The following is a 26,946-nucleotide window of genomic DNA, read 5'->3' as shown; positions in this document are numbered from 1 at the left end:
TTGCAAAACTGCACTTACCGCCACATTTCCTGCTATATGCTACAACAGTCCCATCCATCAGGCCAGCAAAAAGAAAGTTTTTGGCATGCCTGAGACACAGAACAGGAGATTGATTTCGGTTCTGGAACGTCTGAAGGCACTGAACAGCGGTGTCAACACTGCCGTAATTAAGGATGCTAAAAAGAAAACAGAAAAAAAAATGAGGTAATTAAAAAGAGGTGAACGTTGAACCCGCATCACAGTAACAAACCACCTCAACTGGCTCCTTCTTGGCTTGTAGAAGCAGTGGCTCTACTTTGACTTCCCTCCATATTGCTAAGCTCCTCAACTTTTCAAGAAGAGCGGGCCTAGCAATCCTGTGCAGAAGCCTTAATTTAGCCACTTGTACCTGTGATCAAATCCTTCTGCTTACTAGGACAAGTGCAATATGGTGCCTGAAAAAGGAATTCACCCCTTTGAAGTTTTACATTTTATTCTTATACAATGTGGAATCATAGTGGATTTTTGGCTTTTTTTGATGCCCTAATTTTAACCCTAACACCTAATCTTAATCAACAGAAAAGGACTTTCTATTGTCAAAGTGAATAAAAACCTCCGCAAAGTGGTCTATATTACATGTTTAAAATACAAAACAGTTAATTGCATAAATATCATCCTCACTGGTGCAGCCAAATGGTTTTAGAAGTCCCAGAAGTGCTAAAGATGCTCTGCTCATTATCTTACATCAAATTTCCCCTTTATTGATCAGCCTGCTTCATATTCCAGAGCCTATTTTTGGATTTTTCTTCAGTGTTCAATACCATTCAGCCTCATATACTGATTGGGAAACGGACTAGTATGAATATAAACCCGTTTATCACATTATGGATTCAGAACTTTCTTTTAAATCAGACAGTCAAATGAGAACTCAAGCAAAATGGCACCTTTTATTGGCTAACTAAAAAGATTACAGTATGCAAGCTTTCGAGGCAACTCAAGCCCCTTCTTCAGGAAAGCCTCAAAGGCTTACATATTGTAATCTTTTTAGTTATCCAATACAAGGTGTCATTTCACTGGACTTCTCATTACATCCATAATGGCTAACACTGTACAACACCCTAGTACAACAGACAGACAAAGTACAGGACGCTTTTTCAAAAGTTATTCATTTAAACACAGGGAGCCTCGAGAGGAGTTGTGGTATTGTATGAGGAAGTCGGGAGTGGCAGAGAAGTATGTAAGAGTGGTACAGGATATGGACGAGGGAAGTGTGAGCATGGTGAGGTCTACAGTAGGAGTGACAGATGCATTCAAGGGGGGGGGGGGGGGTGATTACATCAGGGATCGGCTCTGAGCCTTTTCTTATTTGCAATGGTAATGGACAAATTGACAGATGAGATTAGACAGGAGGGTGGCACGGTGGCGCAGTGGGTAGCGCTGCTGCCTCGCAGTTGGGAGACCTGGGGACCTAGGTTCGCTTCCCGGGCCCTCCCTGCGTGGAGTTTGCATGTTCTCCCCGTGTCTGCGTGGGTTTCCTCCGGGCGCTCCGGTTTCCTCCCACAGTCCAAAGACATGCTGGTTAGGTGGATTGGCGATTCTAAATTGGCCCTAGTGTGTGCTTGGTCTGTGGGTTTGTTTGTGTGTGTCCTGCGGTGGGTTGGCACCCTGCCTGGGATTGGTTCCTGCCTTGTGTGCCCTGTGTTGGCTGGGATTGGCTCCAGCAGACCCCCGTGACCCTGTGTTCGGATTCAGCGGGTTGGAAAATGGATGGATGGATGGATTAGACAGGAGACCCCTTGGACAATGATGTTTGCTGATGACATTGTGATCTGTAGTGAGAGTAGGGAGCCGGTTGAGGAGACCCTGGAGAGGTGGAGATCTGCTCTAGAGAGGAGAGGAATGAAGGTCAGTAGGACTACCAAGACAGAATACATGTGTGTGAATGAGAGGGAGGGCAGTGGAATGGTGAGGATGCAGTAGAGTTGCCAAAGGTGGATGAGTTTAAATACTTGGGATCAACAGTACAGAGTAATGGGGATTGTGGAAGAGAGGTGAAAAGGAAAGTGCAGGCAGGGTGGAATGGGTGGAGAAGAGTGTCAGGAGTAATTTATAACAGATGGGTATCAGCAAGAGTGAAAGGGAAGGTCTACAGGACAAGAGTGAGACCAGCTATGTTATATGGGTTGGAGACGGTGGCACTGACCAGAAAGCAGGAGACAGAGCTGGAGGTGGCAGAGTTAAAGATGCTAGGATTTGAACTGGGTGTGATGAGGATGGACAGGATTAGAAATGAAGACATTAGAGGGTCAGCTCAGGTTGGACGGTTTGGAGACAAAGGCAGAGAGGCGAGATTGTGTTGGTTTGGACATGTGCAGAGGAGAGATGATGTATATATTGGGAAAAGGGTGATAGGGATAGAGGAAAGGCAAGCCAGGCAAAAGGAAAAGAGGAAGGCCTAAGAGAAGGTTTATGGATGTGGTGAGACAGGACACACAGGTGATGGGTGTAACAAGATGCAGAGGACAGGAAGATATGGAAGAAGATGATCCGCTGTGGCGACCCCTAACGAGAGCAGCCGAAAGAAGAAGAAGAAGTCGTCATTCAAACACAGGAAGTCCGCAGTGTACGCTGATGACACCTTACTCATAGGACGCATATCTGGGGAGGATGGAAGCCACAATCTAAATCAAGTGGACTTTATGATAGACTGGTGCAATAAGAACTCTCTCACTCTGAATGTAAAAAAGACCAAAGAAATTATTTAATTTTAAGGGATAAAAATCTGTATGCTCACCCACTGTTGTTTTGGGGGAGCAGGCAGACATAGTGAATATAAATACTTAGGAACTAACCCAGATAACAATCTTAACTGGAATGCAAATACAAAAAAAAATATTCTCTAAATGCAATCAGCACTTATTTCTCCTCCATAAACTCAAACTATTTAAAGTAGACAAGGACCTCATGTTGTCCTTTTATTGCTGTATGATCCAGTCTGTTATTACTTTCAGTTTTATTGCCTGGTTTAGTAGTCTGACAAATTGAAATTTAAAATAAGGCTCTGGTAGATTGCTAAGCATGCAGCTAAAATTTTGGGAGCTGTTGTGAATGATCTGGCAAGTGTGTGTCAGAGGATAATGCTAAAGAAACTGGAAATCTTCTCAGCTGATGACAGATATCCATTACATGCAGAACTCGACTTCAGTAAATCAGGAACGATCGTCGCTTTGAAGTCCCACACAAATCGTTCCAGAAATTCACTTCTTCCTAGTGCCATATGAGTTTTTAATACGGAATATTGAAGAAAATGATTAAGGAATATTGAAGAAAATGATTAAGGTTTGATATGTGCCAAACTTCCTTACCTTAACCTGTCTTGTCTGTTTGTTTCGTTTTACAGTATTTCTTTCTGTCTTGTTATTAGATGCAACTGAGAAGGCAAATTTCATGTTTTCTTGTGTATAAATGACTAAATAAGGAAACCTTGAACTAATTCATTGGAGATCACCTGTCTGGGTTTTCAGTTGATTGTTGTATAAATTCACCTTATCTAGAAGGTCCAATTTGTGGTGAGTCAGCGTGGTGGCCTAATGGTGGCCTAAATTTCTTGTACACAATGAAGACCAAACACTCCAAGCAACTCCATGACAAAGTTTTTAAAAAGCACAGGTCAGGGGATGGAGACAAGAAAATATCAAAGTATGAAAATATCAAACCTTAACCTTAAAAAGTCTCTGAATACCTAGTTAATTCAGTCAATACAAAATGGAAAGAGTGTGGCAGTGCTGTAAATCTGCTAAACGGAGTGATTGTGCAAGAAACAGACAAGTGCAGGAGACAATCGAGAGACCTCTGATAACTCTGAAGGAGTTACAAGTTACAGAGGAGAAGATTGGCGAGACTGGGCAGACAACAACTGATACCCAGATGACTTTACCATTTACAGCTTTACGGGATTGAGGCAAAGAGAAAAAAAGGAAAAAAAAAAAACCACGATATCTTGGCTAGAATTTGCAAGAAGGAACACGGTGTAGAGCTGCCACATAAACAAAAGTAATATGTTTTTCTTTTGTCGATCGGGTTTTATGTGGATAGTACTTACAGACCAAGATTGACAGAGGTACCCCAGAGGTGGGACATCCGGTTTCCTTTTTTTGGGAGCAATTTGCATAAAGAGCGCCATTTTAAAAGGAGTGAGGACAGCCAAGAAGAAGACGGGAAAATCGAACGCAGGAGATCAGCACTTGCCTGGGCCATGAGAAGAGGTCCTGGCTGTTAGGTGGAAGTCGGTGATTCTCTTTTGATTTGTGAATTGGGCGTTCCGCTATTTCCCAAAGACTTGGGCGAGCTTCACAAAAGAACTTATTGTTCATTATCATGGCATAGACTGACTGTATATAGTTTCTTACAGTTAAGTTTTTCACTGCTTGGGGTTGGCATCCAATTATACTCTTCGTTTCACCTGCCACCAGCTGGGGCTGGAACTTTGGACTTACATTTGAGCTTCGGAAGGAGAACTGGGGGAGTAATATTCTTACTGTATATATATTATATATATATATATATATATATATATATATACACATACATACACATTAAGGGGGCAAGCCCCAGTTGCGGCCAGTCTTCCGCTCGCGTTGTGAAGAGGGGGGCTGAACGCAATCCAAGGAGACGCGGTCGCTCATCCAAAACCCCTTCTTAAACAGTGATACAGTGGGAAACAAATAGAGCTTTATTACCTCCTCTTTGCTTGATCAGCTACTGGCTTGCTGCTGCCGTGCCACGTGATCTGCAAAAGCCTGTACAGCAGCTGTCCTACTCTTTGTTTTTCATTTCCGGACCCGGACCTGGTTAAATCTCTTGGCACTCTTGGTTAGGTCTCATCTTGCGCGACGTGAGTTACTTGATATTTTTTAGTTAATTTAAAAACGGAATAAGAATCTGTAAATCTAAGAACATCACATTAAGGTTCGATAAATTCTGAAAAGAATGACACCAAAGATACATATTTAGGTTTTAAAATAAGGCCAATTTAAAGTGTGACAAAAAATGCGACATAAAAACATCACACACAATCGTTGCACTTTTAGGCTTAGGATTTTATATTATACTAGACAAAGAGCCCGTTTCGACAACGTAAGATGAAACGGGCACGAGTGGAATAGTATAATATATAATAAGTATAAGCACCACAAACCTGATATAGGTGTATTGAATGAATGCATAATTAGGCCTCGAGCTGTAGTCGAAATCGCCTTTCGGGCCTCTAGAGCTTTAATCGAAGTCGCCTTTCTCTTTGAATTTTCATGGCTGTAGTTGCCTTTCTCTTTTAATTTTCGCGGCGGATTGCCGCGATGCCGGTCTCGTAAGGTTTTTCGGGCAGCTGCGCAGAAGGCGACTGCGCATTCGGCTTCGGACAGACGTGAGTGAGGAGACTGGCGAATTATGTATTAAGATATATATATATATATACAGTATATATACAGTATATTATATATGTATATATATAAGTAGATTTTTTGTATCGGCACATACAAGGGTTATTGTTCTTTTCTCCTCCTGTCTTTTCTGTGATATATATCTCTGTGTTTATGGATTTTGACCACTAGCTATATTTTTTCTCTTGTACTTGAAATGCTCAGTCATCAGGTTTGAACTGAACATTTTAAAAAGGTGTGTACGGTGGTGCACTACAGGGTACAATATTGGCCTAGCCTTTTATCATTTACCTTAAGGTAGAACAGGTTAGCGGCAACGATCGACCCGTTTCAGCATGGCGGGCCAGATTTGTTACAATGGGAGACTCTGAAAACAGCAAATGAGACCTGATGAGACCAAAGAGTTTTTTGGCCACTATATTAAACACCTTGTTATGTTTCAGGTTATCAAAAACACACCATCCCCACTGTGATGCATGCTGGTACAATATTGGGTGGCTAGCTATAGGAAGAGACATGGTTGTTCTAAACTACTTCCATTTGAAAATTCGAAATTCAAGCGATAGCTGTGCTCTTGGGAAACCTTCAATGCTGCAGGAATTCTTTGGTAGCCTTGCCCAGATCTGTGCTTCCACACAATCCTGTCTCTACTATAAGCTCTGCAGGAAATTCCTTTGACCTCCTGGGTTGATGTCAATTGTGGGACCTAAAATAGACAAGCGTGTGCCTTCCCTAATTATCTGGCCACCAGTGGACTCCGCACGAGGCGTAGGAACATCTCAATGATGAACAAATCAATGGGACGCACATGAACCAAATGTCACAGGGTTTGTATTCTTGTGTCAATGGAATATTTCAGTTATATTTTCCATAAATTTTCAAACATTTCTGAAATCCTGTTTTCACTTTGTCATTCTGAAATATGGAGTGTTGTTTGCTCGTCTTCTTCTTTCGGCTGCTCCCATTAGGGGTTGCCACAGCCAATCATCTTTTTCCATATCTTCCTGTCCACTGGATTTAGCTCTGTTATACCCATCACCTGCTCTGCATGTCCCCTCTCACCACATCAATGATTGATGTGGGAGAAAAATAAACTTAAACAATTTTAGAATAAGGCTGCAACATAATAAAATGTGCAGAAAACATGAAGGCATCTGAATGTGTTCTGAATCCACTCCACATATCGGTACAACTCTTTCTCTGCACATACAGTACATTTCTCCAATGGCACTGTGGCCCCAGAACCCCAACTCTTGCAAGTTATCATTGGATAGTCATAAATGTTTTTTCCCCCCAAGTTCACAAAGCATCTGAAGACGGGCATAGCAAACTCCTCTGACTCTTGTGAGGGACCTACGGGTGTCCCTACAGGGATGGGTCCTGTTCCTTTACCTGGCCATTAGGAAAAGGTGGAAACCTGGGAAATGGTCATATTCCCTTGCCGTAACAGAACAGGGGCACAGGAAGATGCGGCAGCAACAACTACACCGGGGTTGGCCTCCCAGAAATCCCAGAAGGACACACGGATTGGGCTTCTGTACTGAGTACACCAGGACAGTGGGTGACTACTTGCTATAGGCAGAGCATTCCCTTGTACACCAGGTGGCAGCATCCTATCTGGAGGGCCCCAGTATGGACACCCACAGGGCAGCATGGGAGTTGTGGTCCTGTCGGGTTTCTGTGGGAGCTGCCAGGGTGGGCTGTGGAATACCGACAGAAGAAGGACTGTTGGGGTCCTGCCAGACCTGGAAGAACTTCACTGGTGTAACAGATTGAGCACCGGAAGTATTCCTGGGTCTGGAGGTAAAAGCAAGCCCTCCACCCGACTCAGCAGTCAGAGATGGAGTCGGATGTGGAGGTGGGAGTGGAACAGAGAAAACAGAGTGTTGTACAGAAGGCATTGTTGCTATTAGAACACATTACTTGAACTTGGATTGTTGTGCAGCAATTGTGACTGGTGTTTGAGGGTGCTGATACGCCCTCTAGAGGCCACACTCTTCAAATACTGTGCAAAGACAAAAAGTTGGAGCACAGGAAGGCTGTCATCTACATTGATCTTACTGGATGCAAGATTCAGATATCGGATGGAGTCTACTGTATATTCCAGTGTCTCGCCACCGTCTTTCCCAGTTGGAATACAACCTCTCGTGACCATTGTTTCAAAAATGAGGACCACCACCAGCCCTTGCCGTCTAAACAATACCAAAGAGGGACCAAAACAGTGTCACAATATCAAGTGCTTTTAGTATTTCCTGTCAGATTTCATCTACCCCTTTGGCCTTGCAACTACGGAGATTTCCACATACCACAATAAATCTCAACCCCATGCAGAATGCCTGAAAACCACAAACAATTACACGCATCCTAACCCCCACCTGCCATCCTGGAGCCCTACACATATGGTGTTTCCGACCCCAGCAGCACGATCAGTTACGCTTCTCCAATCCTCTGAATCCTCAGGGAGGTCCGGTTCTGGAACGTATTCAAGACTACGCACTGCCGCCCCCAGCTGGAAGGATTTCACACTGCGGGGTGTTTGTCTATTGAGAGAGAAGATGTCCACCTGTCCCAGGCTGCCGTCGCTTCTGCTGGCCACCTGAATGGGAAAAATAAAAAAAAAGGCTTTAGAAATATGAGTGGTTTATGGACATATTCACACATAATGCATGCATTTAACAATTCTAACTAGTAAGGAAGAAACTGTAGGAAACTGTAGGATATTTAACTTTATTATCCCATTTTCCTCCAATAACAACTATAAACCCTTTTATTTATTCTAATTGCAAAGTACCTCAACTTTAAAAAGAAAGCCACTGTCAATTTCAACAGATATCCTTCAAACTTAAATGCACCCAAAATCCAACTTGCTCTAATACCCAGAAGGCATTGGGTAGAACTACCTTAAGGCGATCAGGCAAGGGATGGAAAGTGAGAGAGAGAGAAAGAGAGAAAATCGTTCTAACACGCACAGTGAGACCGTTCAGGCCACCTCAAAGCCTTTCGCTTGTGACAATAAGGAGGAGAACATAAGTATGTAAAAATATGCATATTACTTTTAATCTTGAACTTGCCATTATGCAAATCTCTAATTGCCGCATGCAGTGGTAAATCTGCATAAAAATGTCTTGATTTTTTTTTCTTTCTCGTCTTTCGTGCAGGAGGGCTGTCCTTCAAAAGCGTATATACTGGAAGTTTGCGGTCGCGCTGGCATGATGAATAAACATGGAGAAATCAGGGGGAAGTGATAGATGTGTTAAGGGGCCGGAGGCACGTTTCACTTGCGCTGATTAGAAGACAATGAAATTTTTTCTAATCACAGGCTTTGGAAGTCCCACTGGCTGATCATCTTAACGTGACTCACAGCACTCCCCCAGTTCAAAGCCGCACTACAAGTTAAGAGTGTGTGACACTGGCTTTTTCAATGACTCCCCTCCTCACCCCCCCAACAGACAGAATGCAATCCAATATGCCAGAAACTCTGGTAACGTGAGGCTCATCATATTCTTAATAAGCCTCACATTATCTTAACTGACTGACAAAAAAAAAATAATTAAGCAAGTTGAACAAATGTCATATAAAATGGCTGATAAGAAAGAAAGGATGGTGGGCTACTTAAGTGCTAGAACTAAACACTCACAGGGGCCAGGACTCTGCAAGAATCTGAATTCTTTAAGTAGTGAATAAGGAAGCCAGAAGATTCGAGAAGTTTTATGGAGCAGTAGAGTGGCAATGTGTTGCATGTAGTGAAGAATTTCACTGTACTCTGCAGATGTGACAATATTGAACCTATAAACCTATTAACCTGCATGAGTGAAGGATGTGCCATTCCTTTGTGGGATAACAACAATCAACCCATGCCTCACAGACAGAACAGATAACATTTTGGGAGCCCTAGAAATACTCCATTGAGTTCAGACCATTGAAAAAACTTCAGTTAAATACGTAGCTGAACTATTCTCTAAAATAAGTGGAGAGGACTTCAAATCAGACACAGAGATAGCAGCAGCTTACCGCATCGAATACCTCTAAATCTAGGACTCTCATCGAGTGTTTTGAAAAATTACGATGTAAACTACATATAATGTTACTTCTCAGACAGAAATATGAGATTGTATTTGAAAATAGCCACATTTGTATTTTCCCTGATTTCTCACCCTCGACAGCTGCTAAATGTGCCACATTTTACAAAATTAAACCGTGTTTACGGAAAGCCGAGATCAGATACAGCCTCCTATATCCTGCCAAACTGAAAGTAGACATTCAAGGCAAGCTCTACATTTTTACTTCTACAGAGGAAACAGAAAAAGAGCAAAATAAATAAATAATCCGGACACTTTTTTGAAATACGATCCTGGGTCGCACTCTGCCCTGGCATGGCCACTTGCAATGATATTGGTACCATGATTATATATCTTGTTTATTTCTCACCTACTTTTTGTTTATGTTTTACTTACAATTATATGTGTGTATGTATGTATTTTTATTTTTTAAGGAGGCTGTTTAACATCATACCCTTTGTTTATTGTATTAGGGCTTACTATGCCTATCCAGGGCTACTGTTTAACATCATTCCCTGAGTTTACTCTCTCAAGACGGTTCAAGATTATATTTTATGCTTACAGTATTTGGACTGTATTGTCAATAGATATCTCTATTTTAATCCTTATACACCTCTGGTGATTTTTTTTTTTTGTTTTTGTTTTGAACGTGCTGTGTCTCTAGGTATGTGAGAGGACTGGGACTTTGTGAAGTGGTCTAGCCTCAAATGGTGAGGAGAGAAAGAGAGTAAGCTACAGTATTTCTAATCTGTCCTCATAATCCTTATAATTATAAGTGCCAACGTAACATTAGGCTTCATGGCAATAACTCCTGTGAAAACTGGAAGTTAAGGTCAAAGCTGTCTTATCTTAAGACTACAAAATGACAACAAAAGTTCAGAAGCAATACCTTCATGACCAAACAGTTGACTTTGTGAGCTGGAATGTTAAAGGTCTGAATCATGAATTAAAGAGAAAGAAAGTATTCTCTCACCTAACAGGTCTAAACGCTAAAATAGTATTTTTACAGGAGACCCACTTATTAAGCAAGGATCAGTTTCGGCTGCACAGAGACTGGACTGGCCAAATATTCCATTCCATCTTTACAAAGAAAACTAGCGGTGTGGAATTCTTACACATAGAACAGTCTCATTTGTAGTAACAGATGTAGCTTTCACCTTAGCTCAGCTTTTGTGCTTGTTATACCTAAATGTCACTTTTATCAGATATTTGCTGTTTCTGGCTTTGTCTTGCCTGGGCCGTCAACTCACCCAAAGGTAGCCTTGAGGGAGTGAAGTGCTGGCACCTGAGAATCCGAGCAGAGCACACTGGACTGGGTTATGTAGAGCCACTTCCAGCTGGAAAAGAGAACAGAGTAAAAATGACTTACAAAGGAGTATGTTTGTTACACTAGATCATATCCCTCCTAGTTTGTTATTAGATTTCTACCAAAGATGGCCATCGATAATTTTCGCATGCTTTCCTAATGCCTTGACCCCCCCCCCCCCCCCTGGGTTCTGACTGTAAAGCAACACACTGTAATGAAAAGGGAAACCATCTAGCAGCAAGTTTCATCAATAATAAGGCAATACATGGAGGACATACAGGGATTATAAAAAGTACCCCTTCTTGGAGGTTTTCCCATTTTAATGTTATACAATATTAAATCACAGAGGATAAAATCTGGCTGTTGACACTGATTAATAAAAAAGTTTCTTTATTGCAAAGTGAAAACAGATCTCTGCAAAGTTGTAGTATAAACATAAAACACAAGAACAATTGAGTACATTAAGTATTTACCCCTTTTAATAGGACACCCATAAAGTGTCACTAGGGCAGCCCACTGGCTCAGGAAATCACAGAATATGTCCAATAGAGCAGGGGTCGCCAGCTCTGGCCCTGGAGGACCACCGTGGCTGCAGGTTTTCATTCTAATCCTTTTCTTAATCAGTGACCTGTGTTTGCTGCTAATTAACTTCTTTTGAACTAATTTTAATTGACTTGCTCTCGAAGACTCAGACCCCTTAATTGTTTCTTTTTCCTTAATTAGCAGCCAAACAATAATGAGATACAAAATGTGCCAAAACAACTGGTGTCCATCATACAATAACTGAAAATAAAGAAAGGTGAACGTCTCAGGAATGTCGAGCTGCTCAGCTCCACACAACATTTTAACAGTGTGCTCATAGAAAAGAGAAAATCAATAGTTTCGTAAATGTCTGCTAATGCATCATGAGAGCAGCAACAAGCCATGGAATTAAAGAACGGGTTTAATTAACGACAAGAATCGGCACCTCATTAAGCAGCTGGACGGAGTGAAATTGGTTGGGGTTTGAGGCCCTGACTTAGTTGGTCTTCTGTTAGCTCACTCGCTTCATATTTCATTTCTGTTTGGGTGCCCTTTGAGGAAAGAAATGAAGCAATTCAGTGGAACGATGAAGAAATTCAGGGGAACAAATCTTGAAAAACAAGTCAATTAAAATGAATTCAAAAGAAGTTAGTTAACAGCACAAACAGGGCAATCATTAAAAAAAGGGCTAAAATGAACACCTGCAGCCACGGTGGTCCTCCAGGACTGGAGTTGACGACCCCAGCAATAGAGGTCACCTGTGTGGAGTTTTAATTGATTGAAGTGTAGATGCATGTGAATGTAGAACGGTCAACATGTGGGGATTCAATATGGTGGCCTAATCTACACAATGAAAGCAAAAGAACACTCCAAATAACTCAGAGAAAAGGTGATTGAAAAACACAAGTCAGGGATGGTGATGAGAAAAAATCTCCAAGTCACTGAATATCCCTTGGAGTCCAGTTAGGTCACTGATGAAGAAATGGAAAGAGTATGGCACAATTGTAATTCTTGCTAGAGTAGGCCATCCACAAGAACCTGAGTGATTATGCAAGAAGACAATGACCAAGGGAGCCCACCAAAAGGCTTCTGAGAACACTGAAGGAGTTACAAGCTATAGTGGCTCATATTAGAGAAACTGTGCCAACAATTGTAGCCCGGGTGCTTCACCACTCACACATTTAAGGGCGACTGACAAAGAGACATTTTGGCTGATGGTGCATGAGAGACTCTGAAGTCAGCTGGATGAAGGTTCTGTGGTCAGATGAAACCGAAATTCAGCTTTTTGGCCATCGTCATGTTACACACTGCGTATTATTAAAAAACGCACCATCCCCAACTTGAAGCATGGCAGTGGCAACATCAGGCTGTGGGGTTGTGACTCTGCAGAAGGTTCAAGAAGGCTTGCGAGGGTAAAATGAATGCAGGAAAATACGGGGAAATTCTGGAGGAAAACCTGATGAAGTCTGCAAGAAACCTGCACCTTGGGAGATTATGTCTTTTCCAGCAAGAGAACAAGTATAAGGATAAAGCCAAAAGTACACAGTAATGGTTTAAAAAAAAAAACAGCTAAGTCAATGTCCTGGAATGGCCGAGTCAGAATTCAATTGAGAACATGTGGTTGAACATGAGGCACATTGCAACTGACAGAGCATGAGCAAAAATGGGAGAAAAATGGTCATGTCCAGATGTGCAAAGCTAATAGAGAAAGAGAGGCTCATGTGCACACAGACACAAGGCTGTCATGGCTACCAAAGGTGCATCTACTAAATACTTAGGCAATTAATTTTATGTTGACGTTAAACTGTCTTTTTCTGATGATCGCGATCAATAAAGCTAAATGAAATACTCTGTGATTCAATGTTGTATAAGAAGAAAATGTGAAATACTTTATATAGGCACTGTGAATGAGCACAGCAAATAAACAGACAGGTGTGACCAAACAAACTGTTAACATGTTGGACTGAATGGAGGGCTGGCGCAGGCTCAAACCCTACTACTTTGTTACAGTTTGCAAAAAGACCTTTGGAAGGCTGAATACGAGCACTAAGCCACACGAAGCAGTGGACAATTCAGATTCTTCGATGCGGGCGCTTTATATTGACATTTCCAAGAGTTTCCCTCCATTGTATACTACTGTAAAAGATGCATATTAATTTGTGAGAGAATAATTTTAGGGTAACATAGCATTCATCTTAAGCAGGGGTGTGGAAATCCAGTCCTGGAGGGCCGCAGTGGCTGCAGGTTTTCATTCTAACCATCTTCTTAAATAGTGATCAGTTTTGACTGCTAATTAACTTCTTTTGCTTTAGTGTTAATTAACTTGACTCGGGCCCCACTTAGTTGTCTTTTTTTTTCCTTAATTAGCAGCCAAACAATAATGTGACACAAAACAAGCTGCCACATGTGACATCTGAAAATAAACAAAGGTGAAGGTCTCAGTAAGGTTGATCTGATCAGGTCACCAAAACATTTTATCGATGTTCTTAGAAAAAACATAACAGTTTTGAAAATGTCTGCTGTAGCAGAATGAGAGAAGCAACAAACCAAGGGATTAAATAACGGGCTTAATTAACAACAAGAGTGGACTTCTAATGAAGAAACTGGTTGCAGTGAAACTGGTTGGAGTTTGAAGCCCCGATTTAACTGGTCATCTGTCAGCTCATTTCATGTCTCATTTCTGTTTGGCTGTCATTTAATAAAATAAAGAATCAATTCAGAGGACTAAATCCTTAAAACAGGGCTATTAAGATGAAGGGAAAAGGAGTTAATTAGCAGTGAAAACTGGTCACTGATTAGGAAAAGGGTTAGAATGACAACCTGCAGCCACTGTGGCCCTCCAGGCCCGGAGTTCGACACCCCTGATCTTAAGAAATAGCATAAAGGGTTAATAAATGTCAGAAAACGGTTCAAGCCTATCAGGAAAGCATATAATGGTCAAATGAACAACAACGACAAGACTGTACCAGGAGAAGGTTCATGTAATACACCAAATGTACTAAAAGATGACTTAAGGTGTACCGAACATTGGCAATTCGTTCCAGGCCAAAGCACATTTTCCTGCATGTAATCCCCCAAAGTCTAGTTTGTTTGACTAGTGTGCCCTGTAACTTGGAAGAGCTGTGCCCAGGCACGTTTCAGTAGGATTCGTGAACAGTGTGATCGATAAACGTGCCCGAGACACGGAAAACAGACATGACATCAATGACGCGACAAGTCAGACAATGCAATTCTCATTTCATTCAATACCATTTGAGTTAGAAACAGGTTTTTATTCTCACCTTACACATGAACGCGAATTGTACTTGGCAAGAAAGGATGCAAATTCCTCCCTTAACGTCATTTGTCTCCTTAAAAATAATCTCATACATGCTGCATGATTAACAGCAAAATGATGCGCTGCTCATTCAGTAATTCTGTATTGGGGTAAAGCGTTATCCTGTACTACACGACTCCAAAACAACCACAAAATAAGGAAAATCATTTTGACGTGTGTGCTGTCACTCTGTGTTCGGATCTTGTTTTGGTTTTACACGAAGTCGCATGGTGATGACGAAAGCGCGCCCGGGCCCAGAACACTAAGTGCAGTGTGAGTGCAGGCCAGCCAGGAAGTAGGGAGTGGGGGACAATCGCAGTTGGGCATGGTACGGAATAAACGGGCCTAGTGTGAGTACACCCTAAGAGATAAGCAGATGTCCTGTAACCAACAAGACTGGACAATTGTCACATACACAGAAATTTCCAGGGTGATGTTCTTCTTTTACCTTTAGGTTTAGCCAAGAGTATGATAAAACAGACTTTTATTTACTAAGTAAACGTCAGGTGACGAATATGCATTGATCAGCACTGTTATGTAAATTCAGGTGTTTCTAAAATGGACCATTCTGATCATTTCGTAAAAGTCTGCTGTGAAGCATGCTTCTTCTTTGGTACTTGCTGTGGGGTAAATAGAATCTACAATGGACAAGCTTACTCCTGCCTGGTCTCTGACTCAAAGAGGTTTTATTAAACTTCTCCTAGTAGAGGAGAAGTTTCAGTCTGTAATTGATATGTTAAATTCTACCATATGTCTCATATCCCAGCCTGCCTAAATCTGTCCCTCTCTTGCTCATCATGTGATTGGCTTTGCATCCAATTCTCACATTTCATCTTGAGGGGGGCTGAGCCCACATGGCTTCTCCATACAGTTTTTTGATCACAACTTCTGGGTAGTAAATAAAGAAATCAGATCACCTTGACAAGGAGCTAAAATGAGGTTGCTGAACAGGGCTGAAGGTCTCTCTGTGGTGATAGGACAAGGAGCTTGGCAATGCTGGAGGACCTCACAGTGGTAGAGCTGCTTCTCCAGACAGAGAGGAGCCAGTTGAGGTGAGATTAGGAAACTCTCCTGAGAGAAGACTGAAGGGCAGAGTCAAGACATGCACGCTATAGGGATTACACATCTCGACAGTATTGGGAGTTGGGAATTCCCCAGAAGGGAATGAAGGAAGTTGCTGGGGACAGGGTTGCCTTGTAAATTCAGCTCAATGCGTCGTGTCCTCAAACGTTACGAAAAAAAGTGGAAAGAAAATGACGACAACAATCCCAGCATGCACTGCTTAATCTCTGATAAGCAATGTGTTGCCAAGAAAATGTGTGAAATGCAAAGTGAAGCATTAACTCAGTTCATATTCATGCAGAGTGGCATGACCACCACAACATTATGACAGAAAGAACGGGGGGTGTGTTTAAAAAAAAATTTGCTTAGGATCACTTAAATTTTTTATGCAACTTTCTCCACCACCCCCCCCCCCCCCCCCCCCACCTTCTTTTTCTCCCCCCTCTTTGTTAATTCTGGCTATGGATTGATTCTGTAATGCACAAGAACAGACAAAAGGCTGCAGATTGTCGCATATGACAGTCACGTCATTTTCTGGTGTGATAAGACGGAGAGAATAATCCACGAAAAGCAGCAGCTCTAGCATCTTAAAGAGCAGATGTCAAGTCTTCAAAAAGATCCTTTACGCTGACATACACGAAAATTGCAAAGCAGGGAAGTAACTCGGTGAACTTGAAAGCAATGCCTGAGCCTGGCAAAAACACTAAGATGTGCTGTTCACATGCAAAACAAAGAGAGAAGGGGTCTGGAAAAAAGCTGTCTTTTGTGAAGTCACAGACAAAGCATTTCATAAACAGGGCCTCAGTGAATCCCAAGATGGCTTTAAGTATGACACGGGGAAAAGAAGATATGACTCAGGTGTGAGGAACACATAGTAACTAAAATAAAAAGCAACCAAGTAGGCTCTTGCTCAGTGTTTTTTTTTTTAAATTGTACTTCATCCAAATACGGAAGTCACATGTTAACAGACATCAATCCAACCATTACCTAATCCACTACATGCAAATGACTGCCCCAGGGATACGTTGTCATAGCCGAGAAATGACAGTTATAAGGCAAGAGCTCATGTGACTACACGGTTAGACCATCCCAAGATTTAACCAGTATCATTTAAAATGAAAAAGTAATTTTCCAGCAAAAATTTTCAAACTATCCCCTGGGGACGAATAAATTACTATCTGTCTGTCTTTCTATCTAAATTATGTACTTGTAGCCAATTTTACATCTACTTGCTTAAGCATATCGAATTATCCTTTGGCTTTTCACTCATTTGCTTGGCGGGCAGAGCCAAGAAAACGGAAAAGCTCGGGGTGATGCCAACAACCATACAATGCAAGCACCACTGCACTTTGCTCCTGATTAACGTGGTAGTCGAAGAAGCACCATCTTGATATACTGGGAGTTTCCACTATATAAATCTAATCACATGTAACAGAAATGCCACAGAGAGTTAACAGTTCCTGGTTCTCTGTCATCTTTCATATTTATCAACCTGTAGCTCTCACAATTGTTGTTGCGTTCTTTCTCACAATTTTGACTGGAGGCCAATTCATACCATTAAATGAACACAGTTGTTAATTTCATAGAAATAAACAGAATACGGTTCACAGGAATTCCTATAGATTTGCATTTTTAACATTTTTTTCCCCACTTTTTATTTAGTAATGCGTTACTTTACAAAAATTGAGCAAAAGGTAGACCTGTGAATGCATTCGTATTGATATACATATACACACACATATACATATGACAATGTGAAAAAAGTTTACTTGAGATTTTTGCAAATTTATTTAAAATAAAAAAACTGAGAAATCCCATGTACATAAGTATTCACAGCCTTTACTCAATACTTTGTCGATGTACCTTTGGCAGCAATTCCAGCCTCAAGTCTTGTTGAATATGATGCCACAAGCTTGGCACACCTATCCTTGGCCAGTTTCGCCCATTCCTCTTTGCAGCACCTCTCAAGCTCCATCAGGTTGGATGGGAAGCGTCGGTGCACAGCCATTTTAAGATCTCTCCAGAGATGTTCAATCAGATTCTGGCTGGGCCACTCCAGGACATTCACAGAGTTGTCCTGAAGCCACTCCTTTGATATCTTGGCTATGTGCTTAGGGTCGTTGTCCTGCTGAAAGATGAACCGTCGCCCCAGTCTGAGGTCAAGAGCGCTCTGGAGCAGGTTCTCATCCAGGATGTCTCTGTACATTGCTGTAGTCATCTTTCCCTTTATCCTGACTAGTCTCCCAGTCCCTGCCGCTGAAAAACATCCCCACAGCATGATGCTACCACCACCATGCTTCACTGTAGGGATGGTATTATCCTGATGATGAGCGGTGCCTGGTTTCCTCCAAACGTGACGCCTGGCATTCACACCAAAGAGTTCAATCTTTGTCTCATCAGACCAGAGAATTCTGATGAGTCTGAGAGTCCTTCAGGTGCCTTTTGGCAAACTCCAGACGGGCTGCCATGTGCCTTTTACAAAGGAGTGGCTTCCATCTGGCCACTCTACCATACAGGCCTGATTGGTGGATTGCTGCAGAGATGGTTGTCCTTCTGGAAGGTTCTCCTCTCTCAACAGAGGACCTCTGGAGCTCTGACAGAGTGACCATCGGGTTCTTGGTCACCTCCCTGACTAAGGCCCTTCTCCCCTGATCGCTCAGTTTAGATGGCCAGCCAGCTCTAGGAAGAGTCCTGGTGGTTTCAAACTTCTTCCACTTACGGATGATGGAGGCCACTGTGCTCATTGGGACCTTCAAAGCAGCAGAAATTTTTTTGTAGCCTTCCCCAGATTTGTGCCTCGAGACAATCCTGTCTCGGTGATCAACAGACAATTCCTTTGACTTCATGCTTGGTTTGTGCTCTGACATGAACTGTCAACTGTGGGACCTTATATAGACAGGTGTGTGCCTTTCCAAATCATGTCCAACCAACTGAATGAAGCTGCAGAATCATCTCAAGGATGATCAGGGGAAACAGGATGCACCTGAGCTCAATTTTGAGCTTCATGGCAAAGGCTGTGAATACTTATGTACATGTGCTTTCTCAATGTTTTTATTTTTAATAAATTTGTAAAAATCTCAAGTAAACTTTTTTCATGTTGTCATTATGGGGTGTTGTGTGTAGAATTCTGAGGAAAAAAATGAATTTAATCCATTTTGGAATAAGGCTGTAACATAACAAAATGTGGAAAAAGTGATGCGCTGTGAATACTTTCCGGATGCACTGTATGTATGTATATGTATGTGTGTGTATATATTATATATATATATATATATTATATATATATATATATATATATTATATATATATATATATATATATATATATATACACACACACACACACACACAAACACATATATATGTTACTGGAAATGTGTGAGAATAGACATTGTGTAGAATGCCATCTCCTAGGCATTCTATACAAAACTTGCTTTCACACTAGACATTATATAGAATACCTGCTTTTGACACATTGTGGCAACATACACACACACAAACACACACATTTTATATATATATATACACTAGACATTAAGCCCGTTACAATAACCGGCGCTAAAACAGTAGTGCATAAACATTAGTAGGTACAGTCTATATTAAATGTCAATAGATCTATTTGCTCGTCTTTGTCTTTCTCTTTGAGAATTTTTTTACGCTCATTTTCCTGTTCTTCTATAGATCTACTTACTCTTCTGAGTCTTTCTCTTTTAGCCTTTTTCTGACACTCATTTTCTTTTTCTTAAATTGATCTATTTGCTCATATTTTTCTTTGTCTATCAGCCTTTCTTTTGTTGATGTTTACTTGCTGACCTGACCATTCTTCCAGGAGATGTTGCTTACCTCATTTACCAAAATCCGATTGGATCGGCCGCGCGATATTTTATAGGTCCCGCCCTCTCTGTCTTGTGTGATGCGTCAGATGGCCTTTGAAGCATCTGCTAGAGGCTGGTGACTCTGCCACTCAATCTGCCCTTCCCTGTACTTCCGCCTTGGCCGTGACTACCCAATCAGCACTCTCCCCAGCAATGATGTCCTTTATTAAAGAGTGCCCCGCGCATGCGCACTTCACAAGAAGACACACGCACACAGGGGTTTTATTAAAGAGGATAGATTATTTTATATAATATAAATTATATATATATATATATATATATTATATATATAGTAATAGACAGCCGGCAGCTCATACCAGGGACTGGAAGGATGGGGGAAGGCAGCTACTAGATGGCGACTTCCCTACAGCATATTGGTACCCCAGATTCCCGCAGGGCACCATGGGATATGGAGTTCTGCCCTGCTGGGTACCATGGGTGCCACCAGGAGATGCAGAGAGAGAGACAGCCTGAATTCGTAATGTCCTGTACACAGACATATGGCCAGATTGCCATTCCCAAATTGAGTAATAAGTCGGCATGACTGTACAGAGAGACACACTCCTCTCTATAAACCGTATGTTATATACCTTAATCTATCACTTCAATATTAAAGTTGTGCTTTCTCTCTATTTATCCATTTTATAAGCAGTTTAGGACTGTGGGAAGTCAGTGGCTATCCCAGCTGCACTAGACACACGGTGGTATCACAGACACCCAAAATGACACTGGGCCAATTTACAGTAGCCCATTTACCAAATGGCAAGTCTTTGAGATGGTGGAGGATAATCTGTATTTACTATTTAATTGAACTCTTTATCAAGTAGGATTAAAAATACACAAACATTTGTTCAATTGCTTTGAAAAGTAAACAAAGCCTGATGGGTCTTTAATAGTTGACATAATAAAGGAAAATCCTAAGTAAATCCACACAAAAATAGAAAGAACACACGCATAGATCGTGACTGAGCAGAGATTCAAAACCAAGCCTCCCAAGCTGTAAGACCACAGCGCTACCATGCCGCTATTACACATATCCATCTATCCACATACTGTATGTCCTGAATCCACTGCCACTACACAGTGACAGGGAGCTGGAGACGATCCCAGAAGTATTAGGAAACAAGCAGGAATCAACCCTGCAGTGTCAGGTAAATGTTATCATACACACACACACACACACACACACCATTGAGTTAAGTGAAGGAAATGGAGAGCGGGCTGTATTTTATAGAATCCTGCCGAATGCAATCAAGATTTATGCAAACAACATAATCTTAGCATCAATTGGAAAGACGTAACGCAATCCAACACGAGGAGTCGACCACTGCTAATGAATACTGACGCCGCATTCCTATAAAGAACAGCTGCTATTTTTTTCTCTGCATCATGTGCGGATTTTACATCCACCCTAAATGCAGGCAATTTGATTTTGAAATAACCATCACCATTAGCTTTTCTAGGCATTACTCAGATGTAAGCTGCCTGCATGTGGATCAGCGGGTTTCTAAAATCTAAGCTTGATAAAAGACGTTCAAGAAATACAGTGGAGGGGAAGAAAAAAATGAGGCGTGGGCAGAATAGCAAGAGGCAGCCCGAGAATTACTGTATTTCACTTGGAGGATCAATGATTTTGGAATAGCCTAGAAATGAACTAAATATGCACCACGCACCCATTAAATTCAGCGAGGTGTTTAGATTTGAGTGTATCACTTATGTGTATCTCTCAATTCAGACCACTGCATCACACCTGAAATTTCTTTTTATTGTCATAACTTGCCCTGGAAGTTGGCATGGACAGACAAACTCTGACAAGGACTTCAAAAGTGAGCACATTTCAACTAATAATCCATTCATTTTCTGAACCCACTTATTTTATTAGAGCAATGTTTTCGAAACTTTGTGATGTCACATCCCAGCTTTCCACAAGCCAAAGTGTTTACGACCCACTGGTCCCATTCCATGAATTTAGCACTACTCTCTAGTTTCCTCCTTGAATTTAGCTTGATCATCTGAGTGGGGTGGTCCCCCTCATAAAATCGAGCACAATCATCAAAACACCTCCATGCGATCACCAGAGTGTTAGATAAATCAAGCGTGATTGTCAAAGCTTCTCCCCCTCAGAGCAGTGGTTGGGAAGGTCATCCAGGATCGACCAAGATCCACCAGTGATGCTGCCGCTGTGAATCAATCGTGATCGTCGGAGCAATGGGAGTTGATGTTTTGTCTGGGGTGGGCCGTGGCCTATAAGTTGAGAAATGCTATATTGCAGGGTCTCATGGAGGACAGGGTCAAGGCCACGAGCAGTGGGCATAAGACACTGGAAAAAACACTGGTAAACTCAAACATGGCCAAAGAACGGTAGAGCCACCAAATCAACCTAACAAGTTCATCAGTGGAATGTGAGAGGAAGGTGAAGCACCCAAAAACATCCACATGGACAGACAGAACGTTTAAACTTTACATAGGCAGTGAACTGACCATCATTTGAACCCAAACTCCACCACGGCTTCCAGACGGTGGCAACCATTCCAGCAACGTATAACACGTCACTTGGAAATATTGACATTCTGGCACGTCCTGCCATATAACAAGCTAGAAAAAGCAACTAAAGAGATCCTTGAGAAGTATTCCTCACCTAGTGCACGTACCACATTGAAGTTTTGAAAGTACGGCCATAAGGGTCCCAACCCTAAATTCATCAAGTATTAGAAAGTGTGGGTTTGTGGGTGTGTATGCCCTGCCATGCAGCAGCATCTTTTACCCAATAACCCTGTAATGTAGTAGGTTGGTTCAGAAAATGGATGGATTTGTAACTGTGTCAGGTGACGTCAGCCATGTGACTCCTTAAAGGTCACCTTCATTGACGTTTCTAATAATACATTTTAATTATACAGAGCTTTTCCCATGCTTGACATTGAACAACAGAAAAAGACTCCTTAATGTCAAAGAGAATACTGATCTCTGTAAAGTGGACATACATATATTGTAGATAGATATGAAAGGCACTACATAAAAGAGACAGATAGATGTTTATTTATCACCGTGTTTTGCTTTTTATAGAAACTTGTTATTAAATAATCAATGACCCTGACTATGGTCTAAACACACACCAAAAATGACTAAAAATAAAGAAAACTTCTAACTTCACTTGCCAGTCCCGGTTCCACTGAGGCATTATACAAGTGTATTGCTGTTAGTATAAAGGAGCCCAGGTGGCACAGTGGCGCAGTGGGTAGCGCTGCTGCCTCGCAGTTAGGAGACCTGGGTTCGCTTCCCGGGTCCTCCCTGCATGGAGTTTGCATGTTCGTTCTTCCTTCCTCTGGGTACTCCGGTTTCCTCCCACTGTCCAAAGACATGCAGGTTAGGTGCATTGGCGATTCTAAATTGTGCTTGGTGTGTGCGCGCCTTGCAGTGGGCTGGCGCCCTGCCCGTGGTTTGTTTCCTGCCTTGCGCCCTGTGTTGGCTGGGATTGGCTCCAGCAGACCCCCGTGACCCTGTAGTTAGGATATAGCAGGTTGGATAATGGATGGATAAAGGAGCCCTGACACAGTTAAAAATTAAAAGGCAATTCAAATGCACCTTGCATGCCAAATTCTGCCCACCACTAGCAGCATTTATATGACCATATATGAATTTTAATTCACCAATTCTTTTTCATTTTGTTTATATTTTGCATCTTTGCTGTTGCTTTTTGTGGAAGTCACTCAGTTAGTTAAGTGGCTACCATTGCTGGATTCAAATGTACATAACAGTGTTATAAATGGACGAGAACAGTGTCAGGTGACATCATCCATGTGAAACTTTAAAAGGTCGCCTTCAATGACATTTATGCGTCCGAGATTGCGGATATTCGTACCCAAATCTCTTTGCTTTGTTGTGTTCACTTTCATGAAAGACTTTTGATTTTTGGATCTCTAGCTTGTTTTTTCAACTTTGATTTTTTTAATTGATTTTATTTGATGAAAATAACATTTTCATGAGGTTGTTGATAGAGAAGTATAAAGAAGGCCAAAAGGAGTTGCATTGTGTCTTTGTGGACCTGGAAAAAGCATTTGACAGGGTGCCTTGAGAGGAGCTGTGGCATTGTATGAGGAAGTCGGGAGTGGCAGAGAAGTACGTAAGAGTTGTACAGGATATGTACGAGGGAAGTGTGACAGTGGTGAGGTCTGCGGTAGGAGTGTTTAAGGTGGAGGTGGGATTACATCAGGTATCGGCTCTGAGCCCTTTCTTATTTGTAATGGTGATGGACAGGTTGACAGACAAGATTTGACCGGAGTCCCCTTGGACAATGACGTTTGTTATGATGACATTGTGATCTGTACGATAGTAGGGAGCAGGTTGAGGAGGCCCTGGAGAGGTGGAGATAAGCTATAGAGAGGAGAGGAATAAAGGTCAGTAGGAACAAAACAGAATACATGTGTGTGAATGAGAGGGAGGTCAGAGGAATGGTGAGGATGCAGGGAGTAGAGTTGGCGAAGGTGGAGGAGTTTAAATACTTGGGGTGAACAGTACAGAGTAACGGGGATTGTGGAAGAGAGGTGAAAAAGAAAGTGCAGGCATTGTGAAATGGATGGAGAAGAGTGTCAGGAGTGATTTGTGACAGACGGGTATCAGCAAGAGTGAAGGTCTACAGGACGGTAGTGAGACCAGCTATGTTATATGGGTTGGAGACGGTGGCACTGACCAGAAAGCTGGAGATAGTATCTTTAACTCTGCCACCTCCGGCTCTAAGATTTGCATTGAGTGTGACGAGGATGGATAGGATTAAAAATGAGGACATTAGAGGGTCAGCTCAGGTTGGATGGTTGGGAGACAAAGTCGGAGAGTTGAGATTGCATTGGCTTGGACATGTGCAGAGGAGAGATGCTGGGTATATTGGGAAAAGGGTGACAGGGATAGCGCTGCCAGGCAAGAGAAGAAGAGGAACGCCTAAGAGAAGATTTATGGATGTGGTAAGAGAGGACATGCAGGTGATGGGTGTAACAGAGTAAGATGCAAAAGACAGGAAGATATGGAAATAGATGATCCGTTATGGCAACTCCTAACGGGAGCAGCTGAAAGAAGAAGAAGATTTAACGAAAATAACATTACATACAATCAAGTCAAACTTAACAAACCAGAATTCAACAGCCGCCCAATCAACTTTCGTTTTGAATTTGCATTGTGAGCAGAGATGAAAGCAGGACTGATTTTCTGGCAATGAACATCTACCTCGTTGAAGCTACTATTCTTTAAAATCTCCTTGGTGATGTCAAATCAGAATACACATGGCATCATGAGTGCGATTTTTATGATTAAATGTATTCTTCATAGCTATACAGTTCAAATTTTGCTAATGTTAAATTAGTTAATGGAAGGAAAATTCACATTGTAACAGTTAGGATTTGGATCACCCCTTGGACTTAATCCATTTGCTTAGGTGATTCAGTTTCATAATGACCTTAGTCTGAATTTTAGCACAATCTGTGTCAGCTACTGAAAATAAACAACTTTGCCCTAACAACTTCATGTGGAGATCAGTTAGATTGGGATATAATTAACCTCCAGAGGGGTGGAGATGACAAGTGTATAGGTCATATTGTTAATAAACCTGATTTATCGACTTCTTGATCTCAAGGTGCATGAGTCTACATTGGGAACACTGGGTGCAGGATAGGAAACAGAAGTATACTAGTAAATTGCAGGGCCTACTCATGCACTCATCCAAAGTGGTCAACTTGGATTTTGCAGTTAACTTAATCTGCACTTCCTGGGGAACATGGGAGAAAAAAAAAAAACGGGAGTACCAAGAAGTAAGCCTCCAAAGACAATGAGGAAAATGTGCAAACTCCACTTGAACAATGTCGAAACACAGGACTGGAATACAGGACAGCAGATCTGCAAAGCACCAACACTATCCACTGCACTACCATGCCACCCAAGTGCATAAAGAGATGTCAGTTCAAATTTGCAGAGTTAACCAAGCAGACAATTCATATCATTTTAAGAAAAGAATATTTCCTCTTAGTACAGTATTATAGGGAGGGAATTCAGGGTTCACTAGGGAGTAGTCCTGAGTGAAAGAAAGGGGAGAAGGCTGCCATTCAGTGAATAGCTTCCACAACACACTTAGGCTGCTATATTATAGTACCTGGCAGCAAGACTCTTGGAGTACTCTTGAACTTCTCCTACACTATTCTGCATTTCTGTGATGGTCACGTGCAATGGACCACTAGTACCCTCTTTACCCATATCTCTTCATCTGCCCCTCTCTTTTTCTAACATATAATTATAACAAATTCCTAGGCGGAACAATTAGAAAAACAACCTTCAGACTGGAAAGCCCACTGTGATTGGCATCCAGCAACCAGGCAAATTAGAATGCAGTACAAAAGGTGAAGAACTATAAATATTCAACGTAGAGATAAGTAGAGCCGATCAGCTGTTCTCATCTTGTTGTGCCATCATTGTTTGAACATGTTAATAAGAAACCGCCTCTCATTTTAGCAGTCTAGTTGTGGACATCTTGTAAAATAAACTATGTTAATAATTAGGTGATTTTCTCGAAGGCTTCCAGATCTTATCATCCAATGTCATTCATACTTGTCTTTTCACACTTCTACTGGCACTGCATAGTGAATGATAAACAGTCTCATCTTCACCAGAACTCCAAAAGGCTAAAAAAACATTAGAAATGAAGGCTTTGTAGAACTTGTTTTCTAGCAGGTCTCTAATAGGGGGTGGGAAAAAACATAGGCAGGAGGGAGGCACCGTGGTTGGTACACCTGCACTGCTACCCCAGGTATGTGGGATCAACCCTTAACGCCATTCCCCATGTTTGTGTCAAGTCCGCACATTTGCCACACATCCATATTGGTTTTCTACAATTGTGCTGCTTAACATCAGCATCCCAAAGACATTGTTTTGTCTTGGTAGAATAATATATTGCTCTACTTTCCCCTATTGTATTATTAATATGTAGCCTTAGAATGCCTAATCTCACAGACTTACCACTGTTTATAAGGTATTATTGTATATAACTTATCCCCACCTTCCCTTCTATATCTATAACCTCAGGCAATTAGATGTAATAAAAAGACAAGCAGAAGTTAAGTTACACATAAAATAATGTATTACTGGTAATATTCATAAATAATAACAAAATCCAAAGTACATTTGAATATTGGCAACCATACAACCTGACTAATGGTGATGTGTAGTTCAGGCGGCACACAGACTTGAAGTTGCTTAAATGTCTCTAGATAAAGCATCATTAGTGCTCAGCTTTCAGCCACATGTCTGTTCAAAATGGCTGCTAAACTGTGCTCTTCATTGTCTTCATCATCACAGGTTAGCAAGAGAGATGCTTCTTTCAGATGTTGGTTAGTAAGAGAGAGATTGTGAGGTTA

General features: G+C 41.6%; 1 protein-coding gene across 2 annotated transcripts in view; it reads right to left on the bottom strand.

Annotated features, from left to right (window-relative positions):
• Positions 1 to 26,946, bottom strand: part of LOC114656352 (rho guanine nucleotide exchange factor 10-like protein) — a 273,754-nt gene that overhangs the window by 38,338 nt on the left and 208,470 nt on the right. For both annotated transcript variants that reach the window (XM_051930746.1, XM_028807943.2), the window contains 3 exons: positions 10,726 to 10,812; positions 7,793 to 8,013; positions 19 to 176 (listed from right to left, as the gene is read on the bottom strand). In XM_051930746.1, coding sequence (XP_051786706.1) covers positions 19 to 176; positions 7,793 to 8,013; positions 10,726 to 10,812 — 466 coding nt within the window. The remainder of the gene's footprint in view (positions 1 to 18; positions 177 to 7,792; positions 8,014 to 10,725; positions 10,813 to 26,946) is intronic.

The sequence above is a fragment of the Erpetoichthys calabaricus genome, chromosome 8 (genome assembly GCF_900747795.2).
Source record: "Erpetoichthys calabaricus chromosome 8, fErpCal1.3, whole genome shotgun sequence".
Taxonomy (NCBI): Eukaryota; Metazoa; Chordata; class Cladistia; order Polypteriformes; family Polypteridae; genus Erpetoichthys; species Erpetoichthys calabaricus.
Note: the sequence above shows the minus strand (reverse complement) of the source record. Positions and strands in the feature narration are given on the sequence as shown.